General features: G+C 48.9%; 1 protein-coding gene across 2 annotated transcripts in view; it reads left to right on the top strand.

Moving 5' to 3' along the window:
• The first annotated feature begins 454 nt into the window (after positions 1-454).
• The window catches only part of LDLRAD3 (low density lipoprotein receptor class A domain containing 3), a 189,821-nt gene continuing 163,529 nt past the window's right edge, over positions 455-26,746 (top strand). For both annotated transcript variants that reach the window (XM_080688385.1, XM_080688384.1), the window contains exon 1: positions 455-561. In XM_080688385.1, the coding sequence (XP_080544511.1) occupies positions 516-561 (46 nt within the window). In that variant the 5' untranslated portion in view covers positions 455-515. The remainder of the gene's footprint in view (positions 562-26,746) is intronic.

Genomic DNA, 26,746 nt, shown 5'->3' with positions numbered 1-26,746 from the left:
CATCCCATTCTCACTACTAAAAATACAGTGCATATTTTCTCAGAATCTTTGGCCCTTCCTTCCAACTTCTCCCCTCCCTGGAGTAAACTTATTTTGTAGTTGAGTCAAGAACTCAAGTTTGGGTCTGGGAGGGGATGAGCGCAGCATCCTCAGAGGATGGAGAAGAAGGGGGAGGAGAAGAGGGAAGAAAGAGAAGGCAGAGCCCGGGCTGGGAGGAGGTCCTCGCAGTCAGAGGGGGTAAGCGGCGGGAGGCCGAAAAGGCGGGACCCGCGGTGGCCCCCTCGGCGGCCTCTCCGAGTCAGGACACCCGGGCGTGTTGCGGGCGGCGGCGCGCAGGTCGGGCGCTGGCAAAACTTCGTGGAGCCAGGCAGGGCCGGGCTGGCTGGGCAGGACCGGGCGGGCGGGGCGGAGGGCGGAGGGACAGCCGGGGGCGGGGCCGGCGCGCCGAGAGGCGGGGTCAGCTCCGAGGCCGCGGGGGCAGCGACGCGCCGGGCAGCGGGAGCGGCGGCCGCGCCATGTGGCTGCTGGGGCCGCTGTGCCTGCTGCTGAGCAGCGCCGCGGGTGAGTCGGGGGGCGTCCGGCGAACTTGCTGCGGGGCTCGGGGCGCGGCGGCCGGGCTCCGACGGCGCCCCCTCCCCGCGTCCGGGCTGCGTCTCCCGGGCGGGTGTGCAGGGAGGGCGGACCCCGGCGCCGGTCTGGCCGGGACCCCGGCGAGGGGCCGCGGCGGGGAGCGCGCGGTCCTATTGTGTGGGCGTGCGCGCCGGCTCCTGCCGCGTCGCGTGTGCGCGGGCGGGGCTTTGTGTGGCGGGGCCCTGGGGAGCCCGGCAGCTGCCCCGATTGGGCGTAGCTCGAGTGAGTGTGTGTGTGTTGTGTGTTGGGGAAAAGAGGAGGGGAACGGAGAGAAAGCTCCCCCGATCCCATCTTCCCATACTCCGGGTGCTGCATGCAGGCTAGCCTCCCCAGAGCCTCTTCCTAGGTGTGCACCCTCGGGCCTCAGTTTCCCCACCTGGATGGCGGGGCGGGCCGTGTCGGCGCTTCCTTTCACTCCTCTCTGGACTGTGTTTGGTTTGAGCAAAGAGAGATGAAGCAGGGCTGGGCCTGGGAATTATGAATCTTTCCCACTGGTCCTGGGAACAGATCATTTATTTGTCATCGGACCATCCCTTCTCGCCCCTCGGTGGGCGCCCTGACTGGCGAGGTGCTCTGGGAGGGGACCCGCGCTTCACCTGGCATCTCGATAGCGAGCGCATCCTGAGGTCCCAGAAGCAGTAAGCATCTTTCCCTCCCAGACAGCCTGCTGTTCCCAGGAACTTTTCTGCTGATGTGGGCACGCTCCGAATTCCAGCCCCAGAGCCCTTCCCCTTCTGTCCCTGCCCGCCGGCCACAGCTGTCAGCTGCCCCTCCTGGACCCCGCCCGCCTTTGGCCCCTGATGTTCATTCCTGGGCAGCTGATGCCCAGAAAGTGGGTGACAGGGCCCAGTGAACTTTCTTCAGCAGAAGCTTGCTTGCCTGACGTTTGAGCCATCCACATATCCAATGTATGCCTGATTTTCCAAAATGTTTCCAGCTACTTGCTGTGGAGGTGGCTTTGGCCGTGTGTTTGTTGGGGAAGTTGATGTTCATTTCATTCTGACCCCTCCCCTCCCAAGGTGTACGCTAAATCTCCCTTCCTTGAAGTCTCAGGTCCTGGCCACTGGGCAGCCTCCCACATCCCTACCTATGACATCATCCCCAGCCCTGGACGACTCTGTTTAGATATCTATGAATTTGTTGTGGCTTCCAGTGAGGGCGGAATGCTGGTGGCTGCTGTGGATGTTTAACCAGGTCTGGGGTTTCCCCTGAACAGTATATTATAGGGCCACCCCAGGGAGAGAGCTCCAGGGGGCCAGTGGCATCCCCTGGTTGGTGCCCATGATTATGTGGAACAGTTACAACAGGCAGGTTTCCTGGACATCTCAGAAGTGAAGATCTGGCCACATTCCACTCTCAGTCTGTATAGCCATGGTGTGTGTCCCATGATTACACCCAAGTAGAACAGCCTGGAACCGGCTCCTGTGTGTGTGTGTGTGTGTGTGTGTGTGTGTGTCCTCAGTGAGCTGCTTGTGGCTCAGTGGAAACTATTTTTTGCCTCTCCCAGTTGTCTGGTTGCTTAGGTTGAGTCCCCACGTCTGTAAAAATAGCTATAAAGTTAATTTTGTCCTTCTCTGGTCAGGGCTGGTCAGTTAACATGTGTCTGCATATAAAATAGGACTGCAATAAATAAAATGGTTGTAATGGGGTGGGGTCACAGAACTGCTTCACTGTCCCAGGGTCTGGTTTTCCATTATCTGTGGTAACGGAGCCCATGTGGCTTCCAGTCGCCTTTGCACTTGCTGTTTAGAAACCTCTAGGCAGGTCGAGGTGTGTGTGTGTTTCATGTTGCATTAAGTGTCTCCTCTTATCCGGGATTCCTCCTTGACCTGAAGTGTTACCGGAAACGGGGCGGGCTGGTCCTTTTTCCTGATGCCTGCCTGGTGTCCCTGGTTCCCAGCGCATAGAGAGGCCTGTGTGGTTCGGTTAGGGGTCCGTAGCAGGACCGGAGACCCTACTCTTCTATCCCGCATCCTACACCCGGATCCTCCTCTGGGAAGTCGAGGAAACAAGAGAGAGTGTATAAACCAGTCCTCTTTGATAGTCTGTGAAGAAGCCTGGGGTCAAAGTTGAGCCCGGTCTTTGTGGGGCTCAAAGGCCACTGACATTCCAAGAGCAGTTTGGAGGCCTTCGTTATTCAGGAACCTTCTCAGACACCTTCATGGGTTTCTTCTTCCTTTGCTGGTATTGCCTGTGTTCGGGAAGTGAAGCACTGATGGTTGGCTGTTATTATTTTTTAATGTATCCTGCGAGAGAGCCCATGCGATGGCCAGGTTTCCTCCCTGTGGTGGGCGTGGGGGGGTTAAGTGCGCTGATGGTGGGCATGTGGGATGATGGTGAGGGCCGGCCTTCTCACCTGCTCCCAGGCTGCCCCGTGACGAGAGTCCCTGACCTTCTCTCTCTGTCTGTGAAAAGGCTTACGGCTCCCCCATGTGTACCCCCAGGAGCATGGGGATGGATTGACCTTTTCTCCTGGAAAGATCTGCTTCCTGGTGCCAGCGGGTGGATTTGATTATTATTTTTTTTACTGGCTGAGTCGCTTCTGCAGCCTAGCCCAGCCCAGGTAGATGAGACTGTGCACAAAGGACAAATAAACACACCTTGTTGCTTTTCATCTTCAAAGAGCTGAGCTGAAGGCTCCCCCCTGGGCTGTGAGGTGTTTTTTCCTGCTAGCCCACTTAGGCCATTTGCCTTGGGATTAGTGGGGGAGGGACAGGGATGTGAGTGGGAGAGGGCAGGAGGGTAAATTCTGGGCCTCCCGGACAGATTTGGACTTTTTTTTTTTTTGCCAAAGTCACCAGAGTAACTTGAAATTGGGCTTGTATCATCACTTTTGCACAAACAGTTTAGAGAATTTGGGGATTAGGAAAGTTAATAATCAAATCATATATTAACGACATGGCCTTTACCACCACGCCTGTTTGCATGATGGGGGGCAGCGTGGGAGGAAGGGGAACCAGTATTTGTGGAACATCTCTGTGTGAACCGATTTGCTCGCCACTTGAAACTCATGATCTTGCTGAATTTTTCCAGTGAGACCGTGTGGCAGGAAGTTATTTTATGGTTCATGAGAGATCGTCCATACCCAGGGTGCCACAGGAAGGACTGAAGCTCGCCGTCCAGCTCGAGCTTGTCTTGGCTCCCACCCGGGTATCCCCACTGTTTCCAGGCAAGCGCTCCGTGCCCTTCCTCGCACCTGCTTTTGTGAATGAGCCGTCAGTGAGGCTGCTTCCACAGACACCCCTTCCCAAACCTGTTCCCTTACGGTCACTGCTCTGCCCGGACTCGGCAGTCGGTGTTTTTGGTTAACACGTAAAATAAATCTCAGTCCTGGAGGGAGGCTGGACCTTTTCAAGTCGCACTGGTCTTCCTGCTGTGTGCCCGGTGGGGAGCCACACGTGGCGGGAGGATGCCACTGGCCACCCCCACCGTGCCATTTCTTGTCCCACGCTGTAATGGCACGGGGCTCATTAAGCTCTATCTTTATGTTTACCCTTTCCTTATATGTTTGTCGTATTTCCCAATTAATAAATAAAAGATGACTATGTGCCATGGATGCGGCTTGGACTAATGGAACTGTTTTAAGCTGTGAGGTAGCCCCAGGGACAAATCTGGTTTTGGAGTTTTCTTGTTTGTTCTCTTTCCATCTGTCTTTCCCTTTGGAATATCTTGGAAGTGCTTGGGCCATTTTAACTGTGAAGTTTTTTGTGTTGTTGTTTTTTTTTGTGTGTGTGTTTTTAACCAGTGCCTCCATCTGACAACTGGGGAAATATTAAAAGATGGCTCTTCCTGTGTGTGCGCGTGTGTATGCATGCTTGCATCCATGCATGGCGTGCGTGCATATGTGTGTAAGTGCCCCTTTCAGTGTAATGGTTGTGAAAGAGTGTGGTCTCTTGGATGCCGAGGAGTGCCCTTAATCGTGTTTGCGGGAGAGCACTGGGCACTCTGCAGATGCTGCATTTGCCCCTCATGTCATTTGCCTGATGGTGAGTGTTGTTGACCATGGTGGGTGGAATTTCGTGGCTGGGTAGCGGCTCCATCTGTTTGATGGCACTTACTTCAGCAGGATTGTTGGTTTCTGGAGATGGTTGCGTGGAAGGTGTTAGTCTAGTGCAGGGTTTTTTTCAGTCTCGGTGCTGTTGACCTTTTGGTCTGCATAGTTCTTTGTTGGGGTGGGTGCCTGCCATTGTAGCGTATTTCGCAGCATCACTGGTTCTGGGTGCCAGTACCGGTCCCCTACTGCCCAACAGTTGTGACAGCCATAAATGTCATTACCAAATGCCTTCTGGGGACCAAGTCACGCTGGGCCCAGTGTGAGCAGACCCCCTCGCCGTACATCTTGAGCATTATCGCTGCTCATCCTCAACGTGTATTCCGGGCGCAGTGGGTCAGGACGGCCTCCTCCTCCCCAGGCCCTTTCAGTCATCAGGTGTCTGCAGCCCCTCAAGTTCATTGTGAAGGTCCCTTCTCAGCTAGAAGTTGATCAACACTAACCCTTTCCCTTTTGCTTCCCCCTCTAGGTCAGTGGTCGGCAAACTCATTAGTCAACAGAGCCAAATATCAATAGTACGATTGAAATTTCTTTGGAGAGCCACATTTTTTAAACTTCTTCTAACGCCACTTCTTCAAAATAGACTCGCCCAGGCCGTGGTATTTTGTGGAAGAGCCACACTCAAGGGGCCAAAGAGCCGCATGTGGCCCTAGGCCATAGTGCAAACTTCTGGAGTTTTAGATTGTAGATTTATTTGGTTTCCTTGGGAGAGACCTGCTGAGAAAGTAGGTAAAAGGCAGGTGGCAGCTCACACCAAAAGCCACCTGGTCCCCTGAACGTCAAACTGGGCGGTTTACCGGTGCTGGGAGGGAAGGAGGAGCTGCCTGAACGTTTGCCTTGGGAGTCGTGTGTTGAAATCTTAACCCTGGAAGTCCCCCTTCCTCCACTCTACAGAGCCCTTATTGTTCTTTCCAGCTCCCCTTTCCCTCCCAGAATTCCGTTTCCCTCCCCATCAAAGGGCTTTACAACTTGAGTCAGTTCTGCAGGTGGTGGGGGAATCATCGCTACCAACAGTAAGTGGGTTTTTGAGAAACTTACATTTTACTCTTTTTTTCTCCAGTCTTTTTTTTTTAAACTTAAATTCTTTATTGTATAAAGTATTACATATGTCTCCTTTTTCTCCGGTCTTTTTTTAGGTAATGAAGAGTGTACACCAGGGGTGGGCAAACTTTTTTTTTTTTAATATATTTTACTGATTTTTTACAGAGAGGAAGGGAGAGGGATAGAGAGTCAGAAACATCGATCAGCTGCCTCCTGCACACCCCCTACTGGGGATGTGCCCACAACCAAGGTACATGCCCTTGACTGGAATTGAACCTGGGACCTTTCAGTCTGCAGGCCGATGCTCTATCCACTGAGCCAAACCAGTCAGGGCAGGGGTGGGCAAACTTTTTGACTCGAGGGCCACAATGGGTTCTTAAACTGGACCGGAGGGCCAGAACAAAAGCATGGATGGAGTGTTTGTGTGAACTAAAATAAATTCAAAGTAAAGGAGCGGAGGGGAGAGCAAGAGAACCCTCCGCTCTTTCAGCTCCGCGGGCCGGATAGAACAGCCGAACGGGCCGGATTCGGCCCGCAGGCCGTAGTTTGCCCAAGGCTGGTGTACACACACACACACACACACACACACACACACATACACACATACACTAGAGGCCCGATGCATGAAATTCGTGCAAGGGACTTGGCCCTTGCAGCCACAGCGGCCTGCCTCGGCCCTCACAGCCCCGGCTTCATCCAAAAGGTCGTCTGGAAGGACATCTGGAAGGTCGTTTGGCTGTCCGGTCTAATTCGCATATTACACTTCTATTATTATCGATACATTTATTTTGGTTGTTGACAAGATTACAGCTGTCTCTCTGTGTCCCTTTGAAACACTTGGATTCTTTAAGACACCTTGCCTTCCAGCTGTTGTTTTCTTTCGTTCCGTGTCCAGCCTTCCTTGAATTGTTGACATTCTCCTCTCTCCAGAGTAGCAGCCTACCGTGTCTGCTGCTGTCCTGTTTTGTGCATGAATTTGCAGGAAGGAGGCACCGAGAAGAGAAGAGGGCTGCTGGGCTTGCAGGGGAGACGTGCCCGTTGACATGTGTCTCAGATCATATCCTCTTCCAAAGCCATCTCCAGTGAGGAGCTCTAGCTTCCCAAGCGTGAGCATATTATTTCCCGTTTTGACTTGGGGTAACTAGGCCATTCTTCTTAAAGCTTTATTTGGCTGTTGATTAGTGTGGTACCTACTCTGCCCATGTGCTGTGCTCTAAGGATGGAAAACTGTGTAAAACTGGTTCTTTTGTCTTAAAGAATCAGAGGATCCAGTGGTGGAAATGGGGTTGTTTACCCTCTTTCTGGGAAGAGCAGAGGCACTTTTCTGCAAGTGGGAACTTGGAGGCATTCCTACATGTGAGACCTGCTGTGGGAACAGAGCCGCGTGGACACCCCAGGCTTGGGCAGACGTGGGTGCCCTGTGTTGGGATATTTACTAATGGGTCATTCTTGGACAGGTTTCGGAGGTGATGACAGACGCCCTAGCTTGCTTCTTTAGTCTTTCAGATAAAATGTCGGGGTATGTACATCGGGGCTCTAAAACTCCAGGAGCTACTCTCCGTCGGTGTCTAAGAGTTGAGTAAGACATTTCTTCGGTGGCTTGTGGGCATCGGCCTTCTTTATTTTATGGTCATTCTGTCTATGACTGTCTATCCACCCATCCATCCACAAACCCACCCGTTCACCCATCCTCTTATCTACCTATCTCTCCTCTTTTCGTTCCGAATCCTACTAGATTGTAGGATTGAGGGCCGGGATCATATGTTAAACATTTATGTCACATTTCTTATTTCTTTCGGATCGTCTAGCACAGTAATACCTACCTCTCATTGAAGATTGACTCTGTCTGGCAGGGCGCCAAAACTGTGCATGTACAATTTTGTTGTAATCCTGAAGTGAAAACATTACAAAAGTCGAATACATGATTATTATAAAATTTTCAAACAACATAGGAATAATTACAATTAAACAGTAAAATCTTTCCTCATCCTCCATTTGCATTTCTCTCTGCCTTTTTAAATGACTATTAACTATCTGAATATATCAATTTAGCCCTAAGACGGAGTTATGCACACATTCATAGGTACACACACACATCTAGTTTAATGAGCTCATACTTGTTTATATTTCCTTTTTTTTTAATTTTATTTTTTTAATTGTTTGAAGTATTACAAATAGTAGTACATATGTCTCCTTTTTTTCCCCATTGACCTCCCCCTGGCCTCCCCTACTTCCCAGTACATGCCTTTACCTGCCCCCCCCCAGTGTCTTGTATCCATTGGTTATGCTTATATGCATGCGTATAAGTCCTTCAGTTGATTTCTTACAGCCCCCCACCCACCTCCCCTGCCTTCCCGCTGTAGTTTGACAGTCTGTTCAATGCTTCTTTGCCTCTGTATCTCTTTTTTCCCCATTTCTTTCCTTTAAAAAATCTTGCCTCTGCAGACTAGAAATAAACATATAATAACAAAAAATGTTTGATTCCCAATTTCAGTGTCCAACAGTTCTGAGTCCCCGTTTCAATGTCAAACAGTTCCTTATGTGTACATGTCAGCAATGATATCTGGATGGTGGGCCCATGGTGGCAATGCAGGTCCGACCCTCTCTGGTTTGGTCCTAGGCAACCTGCTGCGACGCAGAGCTGCTGACTGCTAGCGTGGCAAGGCGTCGTCAGCATCTTCCATCTCTGGACTGTTTCTCATATTTGCTTTTTTTTTACTTACATGCAGTGATTTGTCAGTTCTGCTTTGAGCTTCATGAATTGGTCACATCCGCCTTCCCTTTGCTTTAGACGGTTCGCTTATTCCAAAGCTTGAGGCAGTTTCACTCACCTTCACTGAATGGCACTGCTCTTGCACCCCTAGTTCAGACGCAAACGGCCCTGTAGTTTCAGCTCTTTGTGAGCATCTTCCTCCGAAAGTCCCTTCAAGTGCTTGGCTCTTGCTTTACAAGAAAATACGCAATGGCAGTCATTCTTCCAACGACAGGTATATTTGCTTCACTGCTAACCACATTTATGCTCTGCTTCCTTGCTTTCTTGCGTACACAGTAACTTTTAATTTCAACGCCAGATTGTAGTGTAATCTTTCAAAAGACGCTCTACCTAGGTAAATTCCACCTCTGCAGGACCCACACTGCACAGAACTGGCGGGAAGCGATGACGTATGCATGGCTGGGACCACGTTCACCCAGTCACTGCCCAGGACCAAAATATCACAGCGTCCGTTTAGGTGCTGTCGTAAGATGCTGTTGGCTGTCGGGTGTATCTTGATTTCAGGGGTGTTATAGTACCAGAGGTATGTGTCTTCTTCGTTTCTTGCAGTTCTTAGGAATCTTCCCATTCTTTTAAAAAAAAAACAAACAAAACAGCTTTAAAAACATCTTCCAGGATGTGTATATACTCTGATTGATGCTTCCACTGCTGATCAATCTTACTTCTTTTTCACAGCAGTTGATTTGGGTGGGGAGTAAGCTCTGCCATTTGATAGACGAGGACAGTTGAAAGTTAAGTGAGTTTTTCCAAGCCCTCAGCCTGTATGAAGTGGTTTCATAATTGACGTGCAGGTCTGCCCAGCTTCCGTCTGTGCTCCTAACCCCTGGCTCCTGCTTTGGAATTTAATAGACAGTCGAACCCATGTTAGTTGGAAGAAGAAGTGCACTCTGTAGCTTGTGCTAGAGCAGTGGTCGGCAAAGTGCGGCTCGCGAGCCACATGCGGCTCTTTGGCCCCTTGAGTGTGGCTCTTCCACAAAATACCACGGCCTGGGCAAGTCTATTTTGAAGAAGTGGCGTTAGAAGAAGTTTAAGTTTAAAAAATTTGGCTCTCAAAAGAAATTTCAATCGTCGTACTGTTGATATTTGGCTCTGTTGACTAATGAGTTTGCTGACCACTGTGCCAGAGAATTCCATCCATGGGCAGTGTGGTCAGTATCGACTCCATGCTTGTGCTGTTGGGTAGAATGCTCTGTTAGAGAGCCGTTGGAGTGGGGGGCATCCTAAATGGATCTTATTCAAGTGGGGTCTGTGGCAGATTGGAACAGAGGTTTTGCCCTCCCCTCCTCCTTCCCCTCTCACCCCCCCCTCCACGCCCAGGGAGAACGTGTCATAGGCATTTAAACTGGCCTTTGCAGAAGAAGCTTGATTTATTAAAAGAAACAATCACAAAAATAAGCAAATTATGTCAGCACCTTGAGACTTGCCTTTGAATACACTAATGTTGGAGAGTGTTTGTCCCTTTGGTGGGAATATTTTTGGTACTTCCCTCAAATAGTGCTGGGTGCCAAATGGAAGGGCCCACTGTGTAAACAGTCTGGAAGTAGGGTTTTAAGACGAAAATAATGCCGATTATAGTGCCTCATGTAAAAAGAAACATTTAAGGTTTTTCTTCCTTTCTGATCCTGAGCTGAAGCTTGCAGGGTTCACATCTGAGAGAACGTTTTCTGAACTTAACCGTGGAAGGTGAACTGTTCATGTCCTGCTCCAGGAAGAAGCTGGAGATGACGTGTTCCATCTTGTTAACTCGAACCCAGGGGCTGCGTGGGCAGTACGTTGTGCCTGGCGAGACAGGAAGGCTGCAGGTCTGCAAAGTGTTAAAAACAGGCCAACCTGCATGAGCCTCGGGATCCCAAAGTCTCACTCCCAAGTCCTCCCCCCAAAACCAGTCTCTCCTCTAGTGAGTCCTTGTGATACTAGGAGACTGTGAATTGGGTGAATGCGCTGGTGCCCATATCCATCTGTGATTTTGACAGACAAACAGCGCAGTGTGAAGCGAGGGTTGTCTCTGGCCTGGAAGAGAGGCCTCAGAGCGGGAGGGCAGCCATCAGCTTACTCTGGAACAGGCCGTCAGCAACTGGAGGGACGGGGGATTGATGAATAACTCGATTTAGAAGACTTGCAAACCCAAGGTGCCAAGCGTTCCACGTGGGACGTTGGTGTGTCTGTTGGCATAGAGAAACGAAAGCATAAAGGGTGTTTAATTTTACGGCATTAAAAATCCCTTTCTGTTATTATAAGGCCCGGTGAGATTGGCTTTGGGGATATCAGCAGCGTGTCGTCTTTGATGGCATTACTGGAACATTTCCCTCCAGCTTTAGCCTTGAATCAGAGCAGTGTTCCGCAGGAGTCATTAAACTAATTGGACATGGCTGAAAAGTGAGCCCTCGTCACATTTGTAGCTCCACAGTCAGTTGAAAGAAAGCCTCTCAATTGGTTTGGAAAGTTCTAAATTTATCTCCTTTTTTTATTATTATAAAAATAAATGAGGGAGTTTGGGGATGCTAGGAGAGTGATTAGCAACATTAGGTGTTTCATCAGAAAAAAAATTTCATCAGGAAAACTTTGAAGCCATAAAAAATGGTTAATGCTGAGAGAAACCAGAACAGAACTGAACAAGGGGCTACAAAAACAGATTTTATAAAAACAGCGGCCTGAGTTTGATTGAAAAGTATGACGGCAGCAACTGGGCCCAGCTGACGGGCCTGGAGAGGCAGAACCGGAAGGAGTGGATGCTAACTACTGTTGAAGAAGTAGAGCTGGGGAGAGTGACTTGCATCAGGCTTAGTCCGCATTAATGAAAGGTAGAACTCACCTTGAAATGTTACAGAGAAACTTGAGACATTGGCAGAATCTGTGAAGGTCAACAGTGATGCAGAAGGGTGAAGATTTAGCATGCCTGACATTTATGTTGCCTCGTGGATGGTAATGACAATATAAGAAAAGCTAACGGATGTCAAAAATGTAATAAGGATGTTCAGTTTTTGAATCACAAACATACCAGAGGAATTGGAGATGTACAGAAATTGGAATACATATTCAGGGGAAAGAACACTATCGGACATGGAGGGGGCAATACGGGTATTTTTTTTTTTAATATATATTTTATTGATATTTTACAGAGAGGAAGGGAGAGGGATAGAGAGCTAGAAACATCGATGAGAGAGAAACATCGATCAGCTGCCTCCTGCACACTCCCCACTGGGGATGTGCCCGCAACCACAGTACATGCCCTTGACCGGAATCGAACCTGGGACCCTTGAGTCCGCAGGCCGACGCTCTATCCACTGAGCCAAACCGGTTTCAGCAGTATTTTTTAAAAAAATATATTTTTATTGATTTTAGAGAGGAAGGGAGAGGGAGAGAGAGAGAAACATCAATGATGAGAGAGAATCATTGATCGGCTGCCTCTTGCATGCCCCCTACTGGGGATCTAGCCTGCAACCCAGGCATGTACCCTGACCGGGAATTGAACCATGACCTCCTGGTTCATAGGTCGATGCTCAACCGCTGAGCCACACTGGCCAGCCCTATACGGGTACTTTTGAAAGGACTCATAAAATGTGGCTCAGCCACATCACCAGAAGAATGAACTCCTCCTTTCTTGTGATTGACGTCCCAGGAGGCAGGATGGGATCTGTCACGTTCTTTGATGTCGGCCCTGTTTGCTGTTTGACTCCAATACTCAAGCGGCAGAGTGTGAGTCACACAGTGAGGTTTCCTGTAAGTGACCTCGAAGGAATGGAGCTGATCACTACAGCTATGTGACTGTGACTGAAGAAGGGAAGGACTTGAGGGAAGAATTGAAATGTTCCTGGCCAAGTCACCTTTGCCCTTTGGTGGCACATTACTTATCCTTTAGATTTTGGGACAGTCGGATTCATCTCGCAGCAAAGAGATAACTTTGGCTTTAAAAAGGCAAAGAGAAAGAGGCCTTTGAGAGGGAAATGGATTATAGCAATTTAAAAATCAGATGATACGTTAAGACTAGCATGTGGCACATATAAAACATTTCTGACAGGTTAATGGAAACTGCGATGCATCTTAATTCCATTTGAAGGGAGTTTATGTAGTTTACTTAATGAGCAGGAGACGTTACCAAGAGGGAAAAGCGAAAACAGTTCTGTTTTATAAAGTATCGGTGTTCAAAACATTAAATAGAGGAATCTTAAGATTATCTTCTGGTCTAATTTAAAAGGTAATAAAAATTTGCTACCGAAGTCACACAAATGATTCAAGGAAGGAAGTGCATTAATAAATGTAATCTTAGAGGGAAATGGAAGGTGATATAAGTACATCAATTATAGACTAAATGTTAAAATGTCACTCTTATTGGGAAAAAAAGAATTACCCAGCTGTTCATTATAGGAGACACAGTGAAAACCAAGAGATATAAACAAAATGAAAAGTTAGGGAAATAAAATCCATTATGCAGGGCCTACTTTTAAGGCATCAGATAAGTAATTTCATGGCATTAAGCATTAAGATAGATAAACAGGATTACTGCAAGTGGCAAAGGTTCATTAAACAACGAATATCCGATAATCCCACATAAAAAGACTTGGAGAATTAGGAACATAATTAAAGGGTGTTGAAGGTTCTTTGAGTATAAAATTGGCTCGGGCTTGCCAAATTTTGGAAGGTTAAAATATATAGCGAATCCATAACTTGAATGTCTCAAAGGAAAAGAATGGGAATGGGGAAATGCCAGATCTAAAGTGTGCTAGTGACTTGGTGGCAGTGTCTGCATTGGGAGTGGTGGGTGGGACTGACTGGTTCCTTGGGACACCCCCGGGGCCCGTTCCTCCCGGGATCTGCTCTCTGGATTTGTGGAGATGTTTGCTAATGGAAGCTCTGAGGATAAAATGCTCCCTGCTCATGAGATGAGAGGGTTGATTAAGCTGGGAGTTGGGCTTCGTGAGTCTGACACCCGTGGCTGGCCAGGGGTGTGTCGGCAGTGGGAATTTGCAAGAGTAGTTTAGGGCAGTGGTCGGCAAACTCATTAGTCAACAGAGCCAAATACCAACAGTACAACGATTGAAATTTCTTTGGAGAGACACATTTTTTAAACTTAAACTTCTTCTAACGCCACTTCTTCAAAATAGACTCGCCCAGGCCGCGGTATTTTGTGGAAGAGCCACACTCAAGGGGCCAAAGAGCCGCATGTGGCTCGCGAGCCGCAGTTTGCCGACTACTGGTTTAGGGTCTGCCATATGGAGAGGAATGAAGATGTTATTGAGAAGGAAAGTATATTTTCGCTTCTATATATGAGTAAGCATTTATTTATTTAAATTCTTAGAAAAGCTGTATTTCCTCCTTGAAGATTACAGTATAGAGATTGTGTAGATCCCTGCTACGCAAAGTGTGGTCTCCAGGCCAACGGCATCAGCGTCACCTAAATTGGAATCTGTATCACAACAAGATCTTCAGGTAATTCGTGTATAAATTAAAGTTTGGGGAGCCCTGATGTGGCGGCTAAGAATATAGGCTTTCCAGTGAATCAGGCTGGGTTCAAATCCCCCTCACGGCTTTGACCTTGGCCTTATTTCTTAAACATTTTCAATGTTCTGAGTCTTCATCTGTAAATAGGGATAATGATGGTCCTTAGCATGTGGAAATATTTAAAGTGAGATAGTGCATGTAAACCATTTAGCCTTTATAATTGTCCATGGAATATTAGTTCTTTTAATAGTTACTTAGACTTATCTTAAAAATTTGGGCAGACATACAGGAAAACACGTTACAGTTCTGCAACCTGAAGACTGTTAACACATTGGTTTGTTTTCTTTTATTTTATATGGTTTTGATCATACTGGGAATATCATTTCATATCCTGCCCTTTTCACTTGTGAGTACGGCCATAAGTGCTTTTCCTTGTTAAACTAACCTGGGAGAACAGATGGTTTAACACCACGGAATGGCTCCGTGCAGGCTTTAGCGTTGGCTGTAAAAACCGTCTCACACAACCGAACCCGTGGTGTGCTCTCTCCCCGCTTGTTTTTCTAGTCTGTACATAGCGGATGATATCACCCGCCCCATCTAATGTTACCTGGTGGTTGCGAGGCTCCACTGAGGGTCATGTATGTGAGAACAGCTAGGGACAGGCAAAATGCTGTGCACATGTGTGTTGTTGCAAGTGGGTGGTCTTAATGTGCAGGAAAAGCCTGGAAACATAATTACCCATGCACCCCACAGTTCCTGTTCCAGGACTTGATTCTAATGAAGTAGTTTGGCATGTGTACAGACGTTCAGCTGGGGTGGGGGGTGTGTGTGGCAGCTAACAAAAATGGTCACTAGAAAGGGCGGCTCGTCAATGTGCTAAAATACTAGGCAGACGGTAAGAAGGATGCTGTCTACAGACCCGTCCTCTCCCATAAGATACCCATGACCACAGGTGACTACTTAAATGAGTTAAGGTGAGAGAAAATCCTAAGTTCAGTTCTTCATTCACACCAGGCATACATAGTTCAGGTGCTCACTAGTCCCATGTGGGTCGCGGCCACCTCACTGCACAGCCCAGATGTATTCAACTTGTCCATCATCTCAGAGTGTTCTCTTGGATAGCACTGCTCTAGAAAAATAGTTCTTACACTGAAAGAAAATTCTTATGAAGCGGGATGACTCAAATTTGTAGTGTGTGTGTGTGTGTGTGTGTGTGTGTGTGTGTGTTACATTGAGCCTTGCTCCTTGGGGCAGAACATGGCATTTCTTCCTTTTTCTAAATTCAGTCAACTCTGGCCCTGATGGCCCCCCACTCAGAAAGCTAGAGATTGGGTAAAAGGCAGCTCTTGACTTTCCCTCCTCTGGCAGCTTCGCTCAGGACCCCTGGGGGCCGGACCACATTAGTGTTACTGTTGCTTTTTGTTCCAAAGCCCTTAGCCTAGCATTGCATCTTCTTGTCTGCCAAACATTTCAGCCCACCGCTTCCCATAAACCGCCCCTCCCCCATTTTATAGCAATCATTTCCAAGGGTTGGGGGAGAGGGAACCGCTGTACCCCAGCCCCATTCAGATTGGTGGGGGTAGCGTTACCTATGGGGGGGAAGGCTGAAAGCACGCTCCATTAGAAGATAGTAGCAACAGGGAAACGCATTCACTTGGAAATGTGTGCTCTGCTTCAGTCTAGTTTGCAGACTGCCTTGGACACCGCATAGGAGGGCTCTGCAAGGGTGGGACCCCCATCCCCGCCCTCCCAGCAGCACCCAGGCCACCTTGGGAACATTCTCCCTGCCTTTGGTTGGAGTCAGCTGACCCAGCCGGTGCTCAGACTTCCTTGGAAGATGTCCTTGGTGCCCCAGTGCTCCCTCTTTCTTTCTTTTTTCTTTTTTGTTTTTTCTCTCTTCCTGTTTCATTTTGGATTTTTAGCACATGGTTCTGGCCAGCTTGACTGAAAAGGGACGGTATCTCCCAGTGCATTCCTTTCCCCACAGCTCAGTGCAGCCTTTATGTATGTAGTGTGTGCCTTTGTTTACTGTCTGGTCTTACTATTGGTTTAGGCCAGTGGTCGGCAAACTCGTTAGTCAACAGAGCCAGACATCAACAGCACAACGATTGAAATTTCTTTTGAGAGCCGAAAACCGACTTCTGTCCACGAAGTTTCAATCGCACTGTACGTGCGCGCCTGTGCGTGGTATTTGGTGGAAGAGCCACACTCAAGGGGCCAAAGGGCCGCATGTGGCTTGCAAGCTGCAGTTTGCCAACCACTGGTTTAGGCTATGCCTGTGTTTGTACAACTTCTCAAAGAAAGCTTCCTATTCGCCCTTCGACACTCTGCTAGTGAATCTCCTTGTCCAGAAAGCTGACCTCCCGTATGCAACTGCCAAGCACAAAACGAATCTCACGTCTTTTTTATTTTATTTAATGTATGTGTATGTTGCAGAATGATCACCACAGTAAGTTTAGTTAGCATCCCTCACCTCACGTAGTTACAAAGGTTTTTCCTTGCGATGAGAACTTTTAAGATGTACTCTGTTAACAACTTCAAATGTACACTACAGGACTGTTAACTACAGTTAATACGCTGTGCATTACATTCTAGAACTCATAAGTGGAAGTTTGTACCTTCAGACCATGGCCACCCATTTCTCCACCCCACCCCCACTGGCAGCCACCAGTCTGTTCTATGTTTCTATGAGTTCATGCTTTCAAGATTCCACATATGAGTGGGATCATGCGGTATTTGTCTTTCTCTGTCTGATTTCTTTCACTTAACATGATGCCCTCAAGGTCACAAATGGCAGGATTTCCTTCCTTTTTATGGCAGAATAATATTCTGTAATCTCACTTCCTAATGGCTGCCTCCACTTTGAATGTGTTCATGTTGGACTTAACACATGGTATTCTGATTTATTGATGTTCGTTCCCTACACTTGAGTGGCTGTGAAACCTAGATGACTAGGAGAGTAACCTGGGTGTTTTGAATATGTCCTGCTTCATTACCTTAAATTCTGGAATCTCTCGAACATCATAAAAGAACCAAGAATAATATAACAAATACTAGTGTACCTATCACACACACCTATTGGACTTTTAACATTTGCCACTTTAATTCAGATCTTTTTTCAAAGAAAAACATAGGACAGATGGCTATCGAAGACTTCCTCTCATCTCATTACTTTTTCTCTTCTGCCCAGAGGTGTGTGTACGCTTCCTAAGTTGGCGTATATCCTTTCTGTCCATATTTTAATCCTTTACCACATTTGTGTGCATCTGTATCCAACACATAGTACTTGAAAGTGTACCTAAACGCTGTCATACTGTGTATACGTTTGCAACGTATTTTTTCATTTGTTCTTATAATTTTGAGCTCCCTCTGGGTTTCCACCTATAAATGTATTTTTTTTTAACTGCTGCAGGCTCTTCCATTGTGTGAATGTACATGTGACAGTTTGTTCATTTATCTCCTAACCAGACATTTAGGCTGTTTCCACGACCAGGCACGCTACAGTGAAAGTCCTCACGCACGAGACCAGAACTTTCTAAAACAGTCTTGAAGAAGAACTACAGATCCAAGGGTTTGCACACTTCCAACCTGACTAGATATTGTCGTCTTAGCCTCGGAAATGGTCTCAGCCATTTGTACGCCCACTAGTGGTTTCTGAGGGTGCCCGCTTCCCCTCATTTCTGATGTTTGGAATAAAGAGCTCTTAATTAGTTTCCCAAAGGGCACAAAGGGGCAACTTACTGTGGTTTTGCTGTCCTTTCCCCTGATTACCAGTGAGGGGGATGTGGTAGGCTGTGGCCAGGCCTCCCTGACACCCGTCCCTCCTCCAGGTGCCCCAGTGGAAGATACACGGAGAGCCCTGAGGCCATTGGCACAGGTGCCTGTGCGAGGCGGTGGTTCCTGTGTTGATGTGGAAGGATTTCCAGGTCGGGAACTGCGGGCCGTAGGGCCAGGCGCTGAGGTCTGATTCTGTGGAAAAGTAGAGCATTTGCTTTTTACATGGCTTCTGGGTGTTCCTACGGCTCAGCATCAAGAAGGCAGTTCTGTGTTCCTCTGGTCTGGTGGGTGTTTTACTCCGTGAGGGCTGCTGAGACCACTGAACTAAGGGTGCCCACTGTGAGAAAATCAGCAAAGCAGTGGGGACCCTACTTCTGATGGGGTAGTGATGGCTCAGAAGCAAGGCTCTAGACAGCCGTGGGCAAACTACGGCCCGCGGGCCGGATCCGGCTGTTCTATCCGGTTCTCTTGCTCTCCCCTCCGCTCCTTTACTTTGAATTTATATTAGTTCACACAAACACTCCATCCATGCTTTTGTTCCGGCCCTCCGGTCCAGTTTAAGAACCCATTGTGGCCCTCGAGTCAAAAAGTTTGCCCACCCCTGCTCTAGAATCAAGGCCTGGCTTGCGTCCTGACCGTGAGCTCGGCCAGTTGCAGGGCCGCTGTGTGTCTCAGTGAGTTCTTTACCTGTGAAAGGGAGATAAGGATCATCAGCCTCGTCACATTCTTAGGGGGGAGTGGACAAGTTCATGCACGCAAGGAACTGGGCGGTGGACTTGGGGCTCCTCGCCCCATGGCCCATGCTTTGGAGGGTGGGGTGGTGACAAGGACCGAAGATGCCAGGGAGAGCCTGGGTGTACGTGGTTGGCATTGGGAAGCCTTTGCTTTGATCAAAGCTGCTTAGCAAGGCTGGGTTGGCCCTTTGCCTGGAGGCTCTCTTGTGTCTGAGTGTACCTGGGCCTGCCCTGGGCGGTACCAGGCGGCCCGGAGGAAGGGGCCTGGGTTTGGAGACCTCTGAGTGAGCAGTGTCCCTTCACTGGTAGAGCAGAGGCTGGGATTGGACATTAGGGTTAAGAAGTGGAGCTGGGGAGGAAGTGGAGGCAGCCATGCATCGCTTATTGTCATAGCTGGTGATTCCCAGACTTGGGTTGTGTGGACCAGTGAAATCGTGAAAAATAAACCCAGAAAGGTTGGGATTCTGAGTAGGTAGGGTCACCTATTTTGATTTTATCAAATGAGAGCAATGAAAACAAATCAGTATTTCTTATATCACTACCCTATTCTAAAAGAAATGGTCTATAATAATAAAAGCGTAATATGCTAATTAGACCGGACGTCCTTCCAGACGACCTTCCGGACGAAGCCGGGTCTGCGAGGGAAGCCCGGGTCCCGGGTGCCAGAGGGAAGCCGGTGCCGGCAGCCGGGGGAAGGAAGGCCTACTCTTGCACAAATTTCATGCATCGGGCCTCTAGTGTTTAATATAAAATGTAAGGGTGGCTCACCCTTAGAACAAAGGATGGTCCTTTAAATCAAGTAAGTGGAGTTCTAAGAAGAGTTTGTAGCAATTGTTTCTTCAGTGTCTAATTCTGATGCTGACCAATGAACGCTTTGCAATGGACCGAGGTGTTCTTGCACTGGATAGAGGCTGAACTGCCCTCCTCTCCTCCCCCCCCCCCCCCCCCGCTTGAAAAGGGAGCCTTAGGGCAGAGTCTGGGGCGGGATGGGGGGATGTAGGTACTCGGTGTTCGGGTATGTGGGTATTTAGGTTTTTTTACGAAGGTTTTCTAGGCCAGGGAGCCCTGACTGTGGGGAGAGGAACAGGGGAGGGCTCTTGTGAACATAGGAGCCGATGGGTGGTATATGCCCAAGAGAAGAGGGCGGGAAGAGACACGGATGGGGCAGACCTAACATTTATTTAGCACCCTCCAGCAGTGCCTTATGGGAGATCCCTCACTTCACCCTCATAGGAAGTGTTTGCGGGAGAAGCCCTGTTGTTCCCATTTTATAGATGAGGACACTGAGGCTGCAGGTCTTTGATGTACCTTTGTCACCTCACAGCCGAGTGGCAGAGCTGGGGTTCCGATGGAGTCTGCCACCTTCTTGTATTTCTCCCCGTGGGTCCCTAACTCTGGGATGGTGTGGCTGTTTGGAGCCTTCTGGATGACTGACGCAGTCTGTTTCGAGTAACAGCAGTTACTCCCCGGGGACTGTGTCGTCGGTTGCCGGTACTTGTGACTGTTTCAGTTGGTTGTGTTCCTAAAGCACAGCCTTGCCACGTGGCAGCTGCCAGATGGGGCGGCATTGACCTGCGGATTTCCTTCCTGGGAAGGATCCTTTCCGGTGTGCGCACCAATCCTGGCTCAGCCTCTCGCGCTTATACATGGGTCTGGGACTCAGAATCCACGTGCCTGCCACGAAGGTGGCAGCGGGGGCGCTTGCACCTCCCCCTCAGGAAATCAGTAGCACGGGAAGAGGGAGGGAGGTCCCCCCTATTCCAGAGCAGCCAGGATTCGAACCCTGGCCCCTGTCTCCTCAGTCTACGGTCTTCTCACATCACCTCTGTGGGGGCTTCTCCCTCTCACTGGCACGAACCCCCCCCCCCCCCCGAGGGCTTTCCAGAAAATCCACGATGGAATCTTTGAACAGTTGCCCAAGGCCGGTGTTCAGATTTTTCTCTTGTAATGGAAGCTCTGCCTGGCTAGTTGGTTAATGGGTCCCAGGTTCTCCCAGGCCACTTACTTCCCAATTTTCAGGCATTATTCATGGAGAAAATCCACCCTGTAGGAGCGGAGAAGTTAATGGGCTCAGTCAAAGTCAATCTCCAGTTGTGGGCCACAGCTTTGATCGTCCTGATGGGCCGTTTGGTTTCCACAGCGGGGTTGGGGGTGGGGAGTGGGGAGAAGCTTGGCCCATGACTTATTCATCGCTTCCCTGGCTGCACCGTCTCGCGCGCCTCTCCCGGGAAGGCCCAGTGTGCGGGCTGCATGGGATCCAGCCTCAGCTCCGGATTGTATCTCCGCCTGCAGCCTGTGGGCCCCCAGGGCTTTGTTTCTGGAACTGGTTGCTCAGCTGGAAGGCAGCCAAATGTTTGGGCCAGAGGTGCATACCTTGAGTATACCCTTTTCTCCTTTCATTTATTACTGTTTTTTAAATATTTTTTTGATTTCAGAGAGGAAGGGGGAGAGAGAGAGAGAGAGAGAGAGAGAGAGAGAGGAATATCAATGATGAGAGAGAATCATCGGCTGCCTCCTGCACGATCCCCACTGGGAATCGAGGCACAACCTGGGCATGTGCCCTGACCTGGAATCAAACCGTGATCTCCTGGTTCATAGGTCAGCACTCAGCCACTGAGCCACATTGGCTGGGCAACCCTTTTCTGCTTTTAGAGCAGCGCATGGGACCCCTTCTTCTCAGACCAGCTCCTTCTAGGGGTGTGTGTGTGTGTGTGGGGGGGGGGGGGTGTCCACGTACTTGTGTGGCGTTTTCTCCGAGAGACCCACTGATGAAATACTCACCCCAAGTGACTCGGTACCGAGCCCTGGTTTGTTTGTTTTGAACGTCTTAACAAGACATCAGCCATTATGATGTCAACTTGTTAATGGTTGCTTTCTTGCGGTTTTCGTGTTTATGAGGAGTGAGGAAGCCAGGCCTGGTCTGGGAGGGAGCCTGCTGGGTGCGGGAGAGCTGCTCCCTTGGGTGGCTGCAGTGCGGAGCTCTCCGTGTGCTGAGCTTCCTGTGTGCCCGGCGGAGTTCTCCGTGCTTTGCTTCGTGATTGCTTTCATTCTCTCACCGTCTTCCAGGTGGGTTGAATTGTGTCCCCCGAAAAGATATGTTCCAGTCTTGGGACCAGTATTTGTCAAGGTGACCTTACTTGGGAATGGGGCCTTTGCAAAGGTCATAGGTTAAAATGAAGTGATACTGGATAAGGGTGATCCCAGATTCCAAGGTCTGATGTCCTTGAGAGGACACACAGACACACACAGAGGAAGGTGGCCACGTGCAGACAGAGGCAGAAAGCGGAATGACGTAGGTACCAAACCAAGGAACTCGAAGGATTGCCAGCAACCCCGGAAGCTAGAAGCCAGGCAAGGAGGCATTCTTCCACAGAGCCTTCAGAGAGAGCACGGCCCTGCCAACACCTTGATTTTGAACGTCTAGTCTCCAGAACTGTGAGAGAATAGATCTCCATTGTTTTAAGCCAGCCAGTTTATGGCAATTTGTTAAGCACGCCTCGGAGACAATACAGGAAGGGATTACCTGCAAGGTTATTAACCCCATTTTGCTGATGAGCGAACCAAGGCTCAGAAGTGTTCAGCGTCCCGCCCCAGATCCTCCAGCTCCTGCGTGGAGACAGACCAGTGAGGGGATTGTGTGATGGTGTTGCCAAGTCCGTACCGTCACAGTGGGGACTTTCCGATGCACGTTATCTAGGACGCCGTAATGAGCAGTTAGGTCTCAGAGGCATGTTAACCAGTTGCAGGTCAGATCTGCTTTAAATCCTGCATTTAGCCAGAGGTTTCCCTGTGTGTGACTCTGGGGGAACACTTGCTTTTCCTGAGGTGACACAGGTATTTTCTGAACAGGGCATCTAGTTATTGGGTGTTCAAGGAGGCAAATAGTCATGGACCAAGCCTCATTCTGCAGTGGTTAGCCAGCTTGCTCAGAGCCTGTCTGTAATTGGAAAAAGGAAGATAACGAAAGGGTGCCATTTCTACCCAATTTCTCGAATCCTGTCTATTTCCAGCTGTGCTCCTATCTCCATGTGAACTGCCACTCCCCCCCTCCTGTTCTTGGTTGGGTGGGGGGTGGGGAAGCAGTCAGGGGTTATGTGTTGGAAAGATATTATTTCAAGGCCATTGGGACACCAGTGAAGGTTTCCATTGGGAGTTTCATAGTTATGGCTGAATTGTGTCCCTTCAGAAACAAATGTTGAAGCTCTAACCCTGGTACCTCAGAATAATTATATGTTAAAGAAGTTAGCCCTTTGTGATGCAAGTTGCAGATATATTTTCTCGCTTTGATTAGATTTATGAATTCTTTCTTTCTAGATGAAAACAATTCTTCTATATTTTCACATCACACTTAGGCCTTCCTTGCTCCACAATTACATATTAAAAACTTGTGTTTTATGCCTTTTGAATTATTTTTTCATATTTAAATCTTTCCTCCATCTGGAATTTATTTCATGTCATATGAATCAGGAATCCAACTTTTCCAGGTGGCTAATGTGTTCCAATCATTTATTGAATAATTCCTTCCTGCCCAGTGACTTGACCTGCATTAGTTTTTTATTGCTGTGTAACAGTATTATCCCAAACTCAGTGAGTGTCTTAAAAACAGCACACACGTGTTATTTCACAGTTTCTGTGGGACAGGCGTCTGGGTACAGCTTAGTCAGATTCTCTTTGAGGCACCCATCAAGGCGTCGCTGGAGCTGCAGTCTCATCCGAGGCTGGATTGGGGAAGGATCCATTTTCAACCCACATGCTCGTTAGCAGCATCTGCTTCCTTGCAGGCAGCTGGATTGAGGCCTAATGTTTTTGTTGGCTGTTGGCTGGAGGCCAGTCTCCATCCCTTGTCATGTGGTTCCCCAACATGGTCTTCTGCTTCATCAAGTCAGCAGGAGAAAAAGGGACCCTACGATCTTCTGTAACACAGATTGCATACATTCCATCACCTTTGCCTTATTCTGTTGATTAAAAGCATGTCAAAGGTCCTGTCCACATTCAAGGGGAGATGATTGGTCCTGTCCACATTCAAGGGGAGATGATTGATTGGTCCTGTCCACATTCAAGGGGAGATGATTGGACACCCTGATGAGGGTGACACCAGGAAGGGGAGACCATCAGGGGCCTTCTTAAGAATGTGTCTGTCACCCTGCCTTTGGTAGACTTTAAGTTTCCATGTCTGTTTGAACCCATTTCTGTAACGCCACCAAATTTTAAGGAGTGAGTAGAGGAAGAGAAGCCTGCTCAGAGGTGGGGAGGAGGCTCCTTGGAACTGTGCTCATCTTTTCCGACTCTCAGGCCTTGGAGGCTAACCCCGGCCAGTTGTGGACTCCATTTGTCTGAGACTCTTTGGCAGCTGGCTTCGTGCCATGGCTGAACTTGATACAGAGGCTGCCAGCTGCCTTCACGCCCACGCTTCATGTCTCCAGGCCCAGATAACCTAACAACTGTGTGGGTGTAATGAAAGTTTGCAGCCTCACTGCCATGCACTTGGCCCTGGACTTGTGTGCTTTATTAGAGATTAGGCTCATCGTGACGAATATTACTTTCTGGTCACACCAGTGCCTCTAGATGAAATCAAGTGTGTTGTTGTAACTTGAAAATGTTATCCCGGTAGAACGCAGTGATAGGATAAGCTGTGGGTGTTGGGGATGCTGACGGATGGGTCCCAGACCTTATCCCTGTAGGAGTGGGCAGCACAGGCCTCTGGGAGAAAGGTGGGAATTCTGGCAGCTGTCTTCTCTCCACTTTTGTTTTCCCCATACTTCTTTAAGTCAGTTTTGTTATCTGTAGTTTGTGATATATATATATATCTCACCCAAAACATAACCCCCTATTCCCTTTCCCAAAAGTCATTATGGATTGATTGGCCTGCTTGGAGTAGAGGATTTGAGCAGGAATTAAAAGATGATAGGTTAGAGAAAGTTAACAAAAAGCTCAGCAGTAATAAGCAGTATGTGAACTGGTGTGCTGCAGGGTCATCTCTGACGCTGGGCTTTGTAGGGTGAGAGATAGGGAATGATGCCAAGGTTTTGACGGTGGGGTAGAACCTCTGGGTGGGTTGGGGCAGAGAGCTGGCCTGGAAGAGGAGGGAACAGTAGGGGATTTTTGAAAGAGTGGAAGGATGTGAGACCAAAAAAAAGGAATTTTAGTGTTGTTTGGATGTGCTGATGGTGGTAGAGACTTCTCAGAACAAGTGAGTAAGAATGGAGTGCCCAGGCTCAGGAGAATGGCCGTTGCGAAGAGGCCTTTCTTTGGCAGGGTTAGAGAATCAATTGATGCGGAGTGGGGGCCATTTTGACATCAGGTGGGAGGAGTGGGACTGGTGTGGAGTGGAGGAACTTAAGTGTCCTGCTAGCTGCTTTATGGCCCAAGATGACTGCCGAGTACCAGCCATTTCATATGAATTCCAGCCTGGGGGAAGGAGGAACACACTGAGCAGAATGAGCTCCCTTTTCCTAAGGATCCTTCCTGTGAATCACACACAGAACGTCTCTTTACATCCCCTTGGCCAAAACTTAGTGGCATGGCCACATTCTGCTGCAAAGGAGACTGAGGAGTGTGCTTAGGCCAGATCAGGAGCCTCCGAGTCACTAGAAGAGGACGAAGCACAGAACAGGGGGGTGTATGCCGGGTTAATAATGAAAGGGAAAGGACCAAACGCTAGAGTTTTACTTCTGAAAACTTGTTTTAGGGCAAGAGAGGGTAGAGGGGTTGTTTGGATGTGCTCATGGTGGTAGATTGCTTCCCTGAATTAGTGTATTTCAGAAAACATGTCGCATCTTCCCAGGCAGCTTTGAAAGAGGAAAACATGGTATCTTGGTCAAGTCTAGGTAGGGAGAGACCTGATGAGGTGCCTTAAGGTGGCGGGGTTAGGGGACCACAGATGGTGATGTCAGGCCTGAACCCCCTGGCCACAGTGGGCACTCGGGATGGAGGGTGAATGCCTATTCAGCTGTGCGCACACGAAACGTGCTCTGGGGTGAGGTCATTTTATTGAGCTAATGATGGCTTGTAATTCTCCAGAGAGATGCAGGATAAGGCGGCCAGTTTAAAATAACCGGGAGCTCTCACATCTTGGGGGAGGAAAGGAAATAACCCTGAAGTATCTCCCCGATTGCATCAAAGGCGAAAATCCAACCTGTAGCCCTCTGTGACGTAGGTTCCTACTCTCTCAGGTCTCACTCCCCCCTCAAGATTTGCGTTTCTGCAGTCAGGGCTGTTCCAGCCAATCCTTGTCCAGGCCAACCAGGGTGGTCCAGGGTGGTCCAGGGTGGTCCAGGGCAGAGTGGGCCCATCCTTTCTGTTTGTAATGTGATATGTGCCCAGTACCGATGCATGTGAATGGTTTTCCTGCATCGGCTCTTTATGATGGCCTGAGCTCCTTGCTTTAACTGGGGCTGTTTGTCACACATATTTGGGTCCCCAGCGCTGCTCTGCTTGGTTCCTGTGGTTGGATCCAGCGCCTTAGACGGGTGAAGGCCCCTCTGGGTGTCAGTCCTGAAAGGGTTTTCCCTGCTTTCTTAGCCACAAGCTCTCACCTAAGCAGGAGGCACCTCTTCATGGAGAGCAGGTTACTGAGCTGGAAAAGCCAGTTAGAAGGTAAATTGGTCACCAGCTGAGCCCGGTGAGTCAGCTCATTGAAACATTTTAATTTTAAACACTGGACTTAACTTTCAGAGTTCTCTAACGAATGCCTTGGGTTAGGGGAGGGTGGAGGAGTTCTTTTGGAGTAAATGGAGCTTAACCTTTGAGGGCTACAGCTATTGATTGCTTCCCTGAACTTGGGCTCATTTTGGATGTTGTTGACAGTTGTCCACATTTCTTCATTATTAGTGGATACCAGCATCTCAGGTTTGGGAAGGACTCTTTAATGAGGCCATCTGCTCCCAGCCTCTTCTTGCACTTTCTCTTGTATTTAAGTTGTTTTTCTTTGCAGACATTGACGGATGCCCCACTGTGGGTCAGGGATGTCCGCCTGGGGTGTTAGTTTCATGACTGAGATGAGGAAAGACCAGAAGAGGCAGGTCTGATCTGTAGAAAATCGGCCTGGTTGCTATAAATAGGGGTGGGATGGGGTGGGGTAGGGGAAACCCAGAAGCAGGGTGATGTGGCTTCCACTTTGCTCACCCTCCAGATGAGCAGGGCCCAGGATCCAGATGGGACAGTGTGGTGTGAGAGTGTGGCCACAGGCCCGACCAGGGAGAAGGCTGTTCTGAAAAGGGTTTGCAAGAAAATGCCCAGCCCCAGTTTCCTCATTCACTGCTTCATCGTCTTGGCTAGTTTGGGGCTCAACCGATGTATGAC

Source organism: Plecotus auritus (assembly GCF_963455305.1).
Source record: "Plecotus auritus genome assembly, chromosome: 9".
Lineage (NCBI taxonomy): Eukaryota > Metazoa > Chordata > Mammalia > Chiroptera > Vespertilionidae > Plecotus > Plecotus auritus.
The sequence above is the reverse complement of the archived record's forward strand: the minus strand, read 5'-3'. Positions and strand labels throughout refer to the sequence as shown.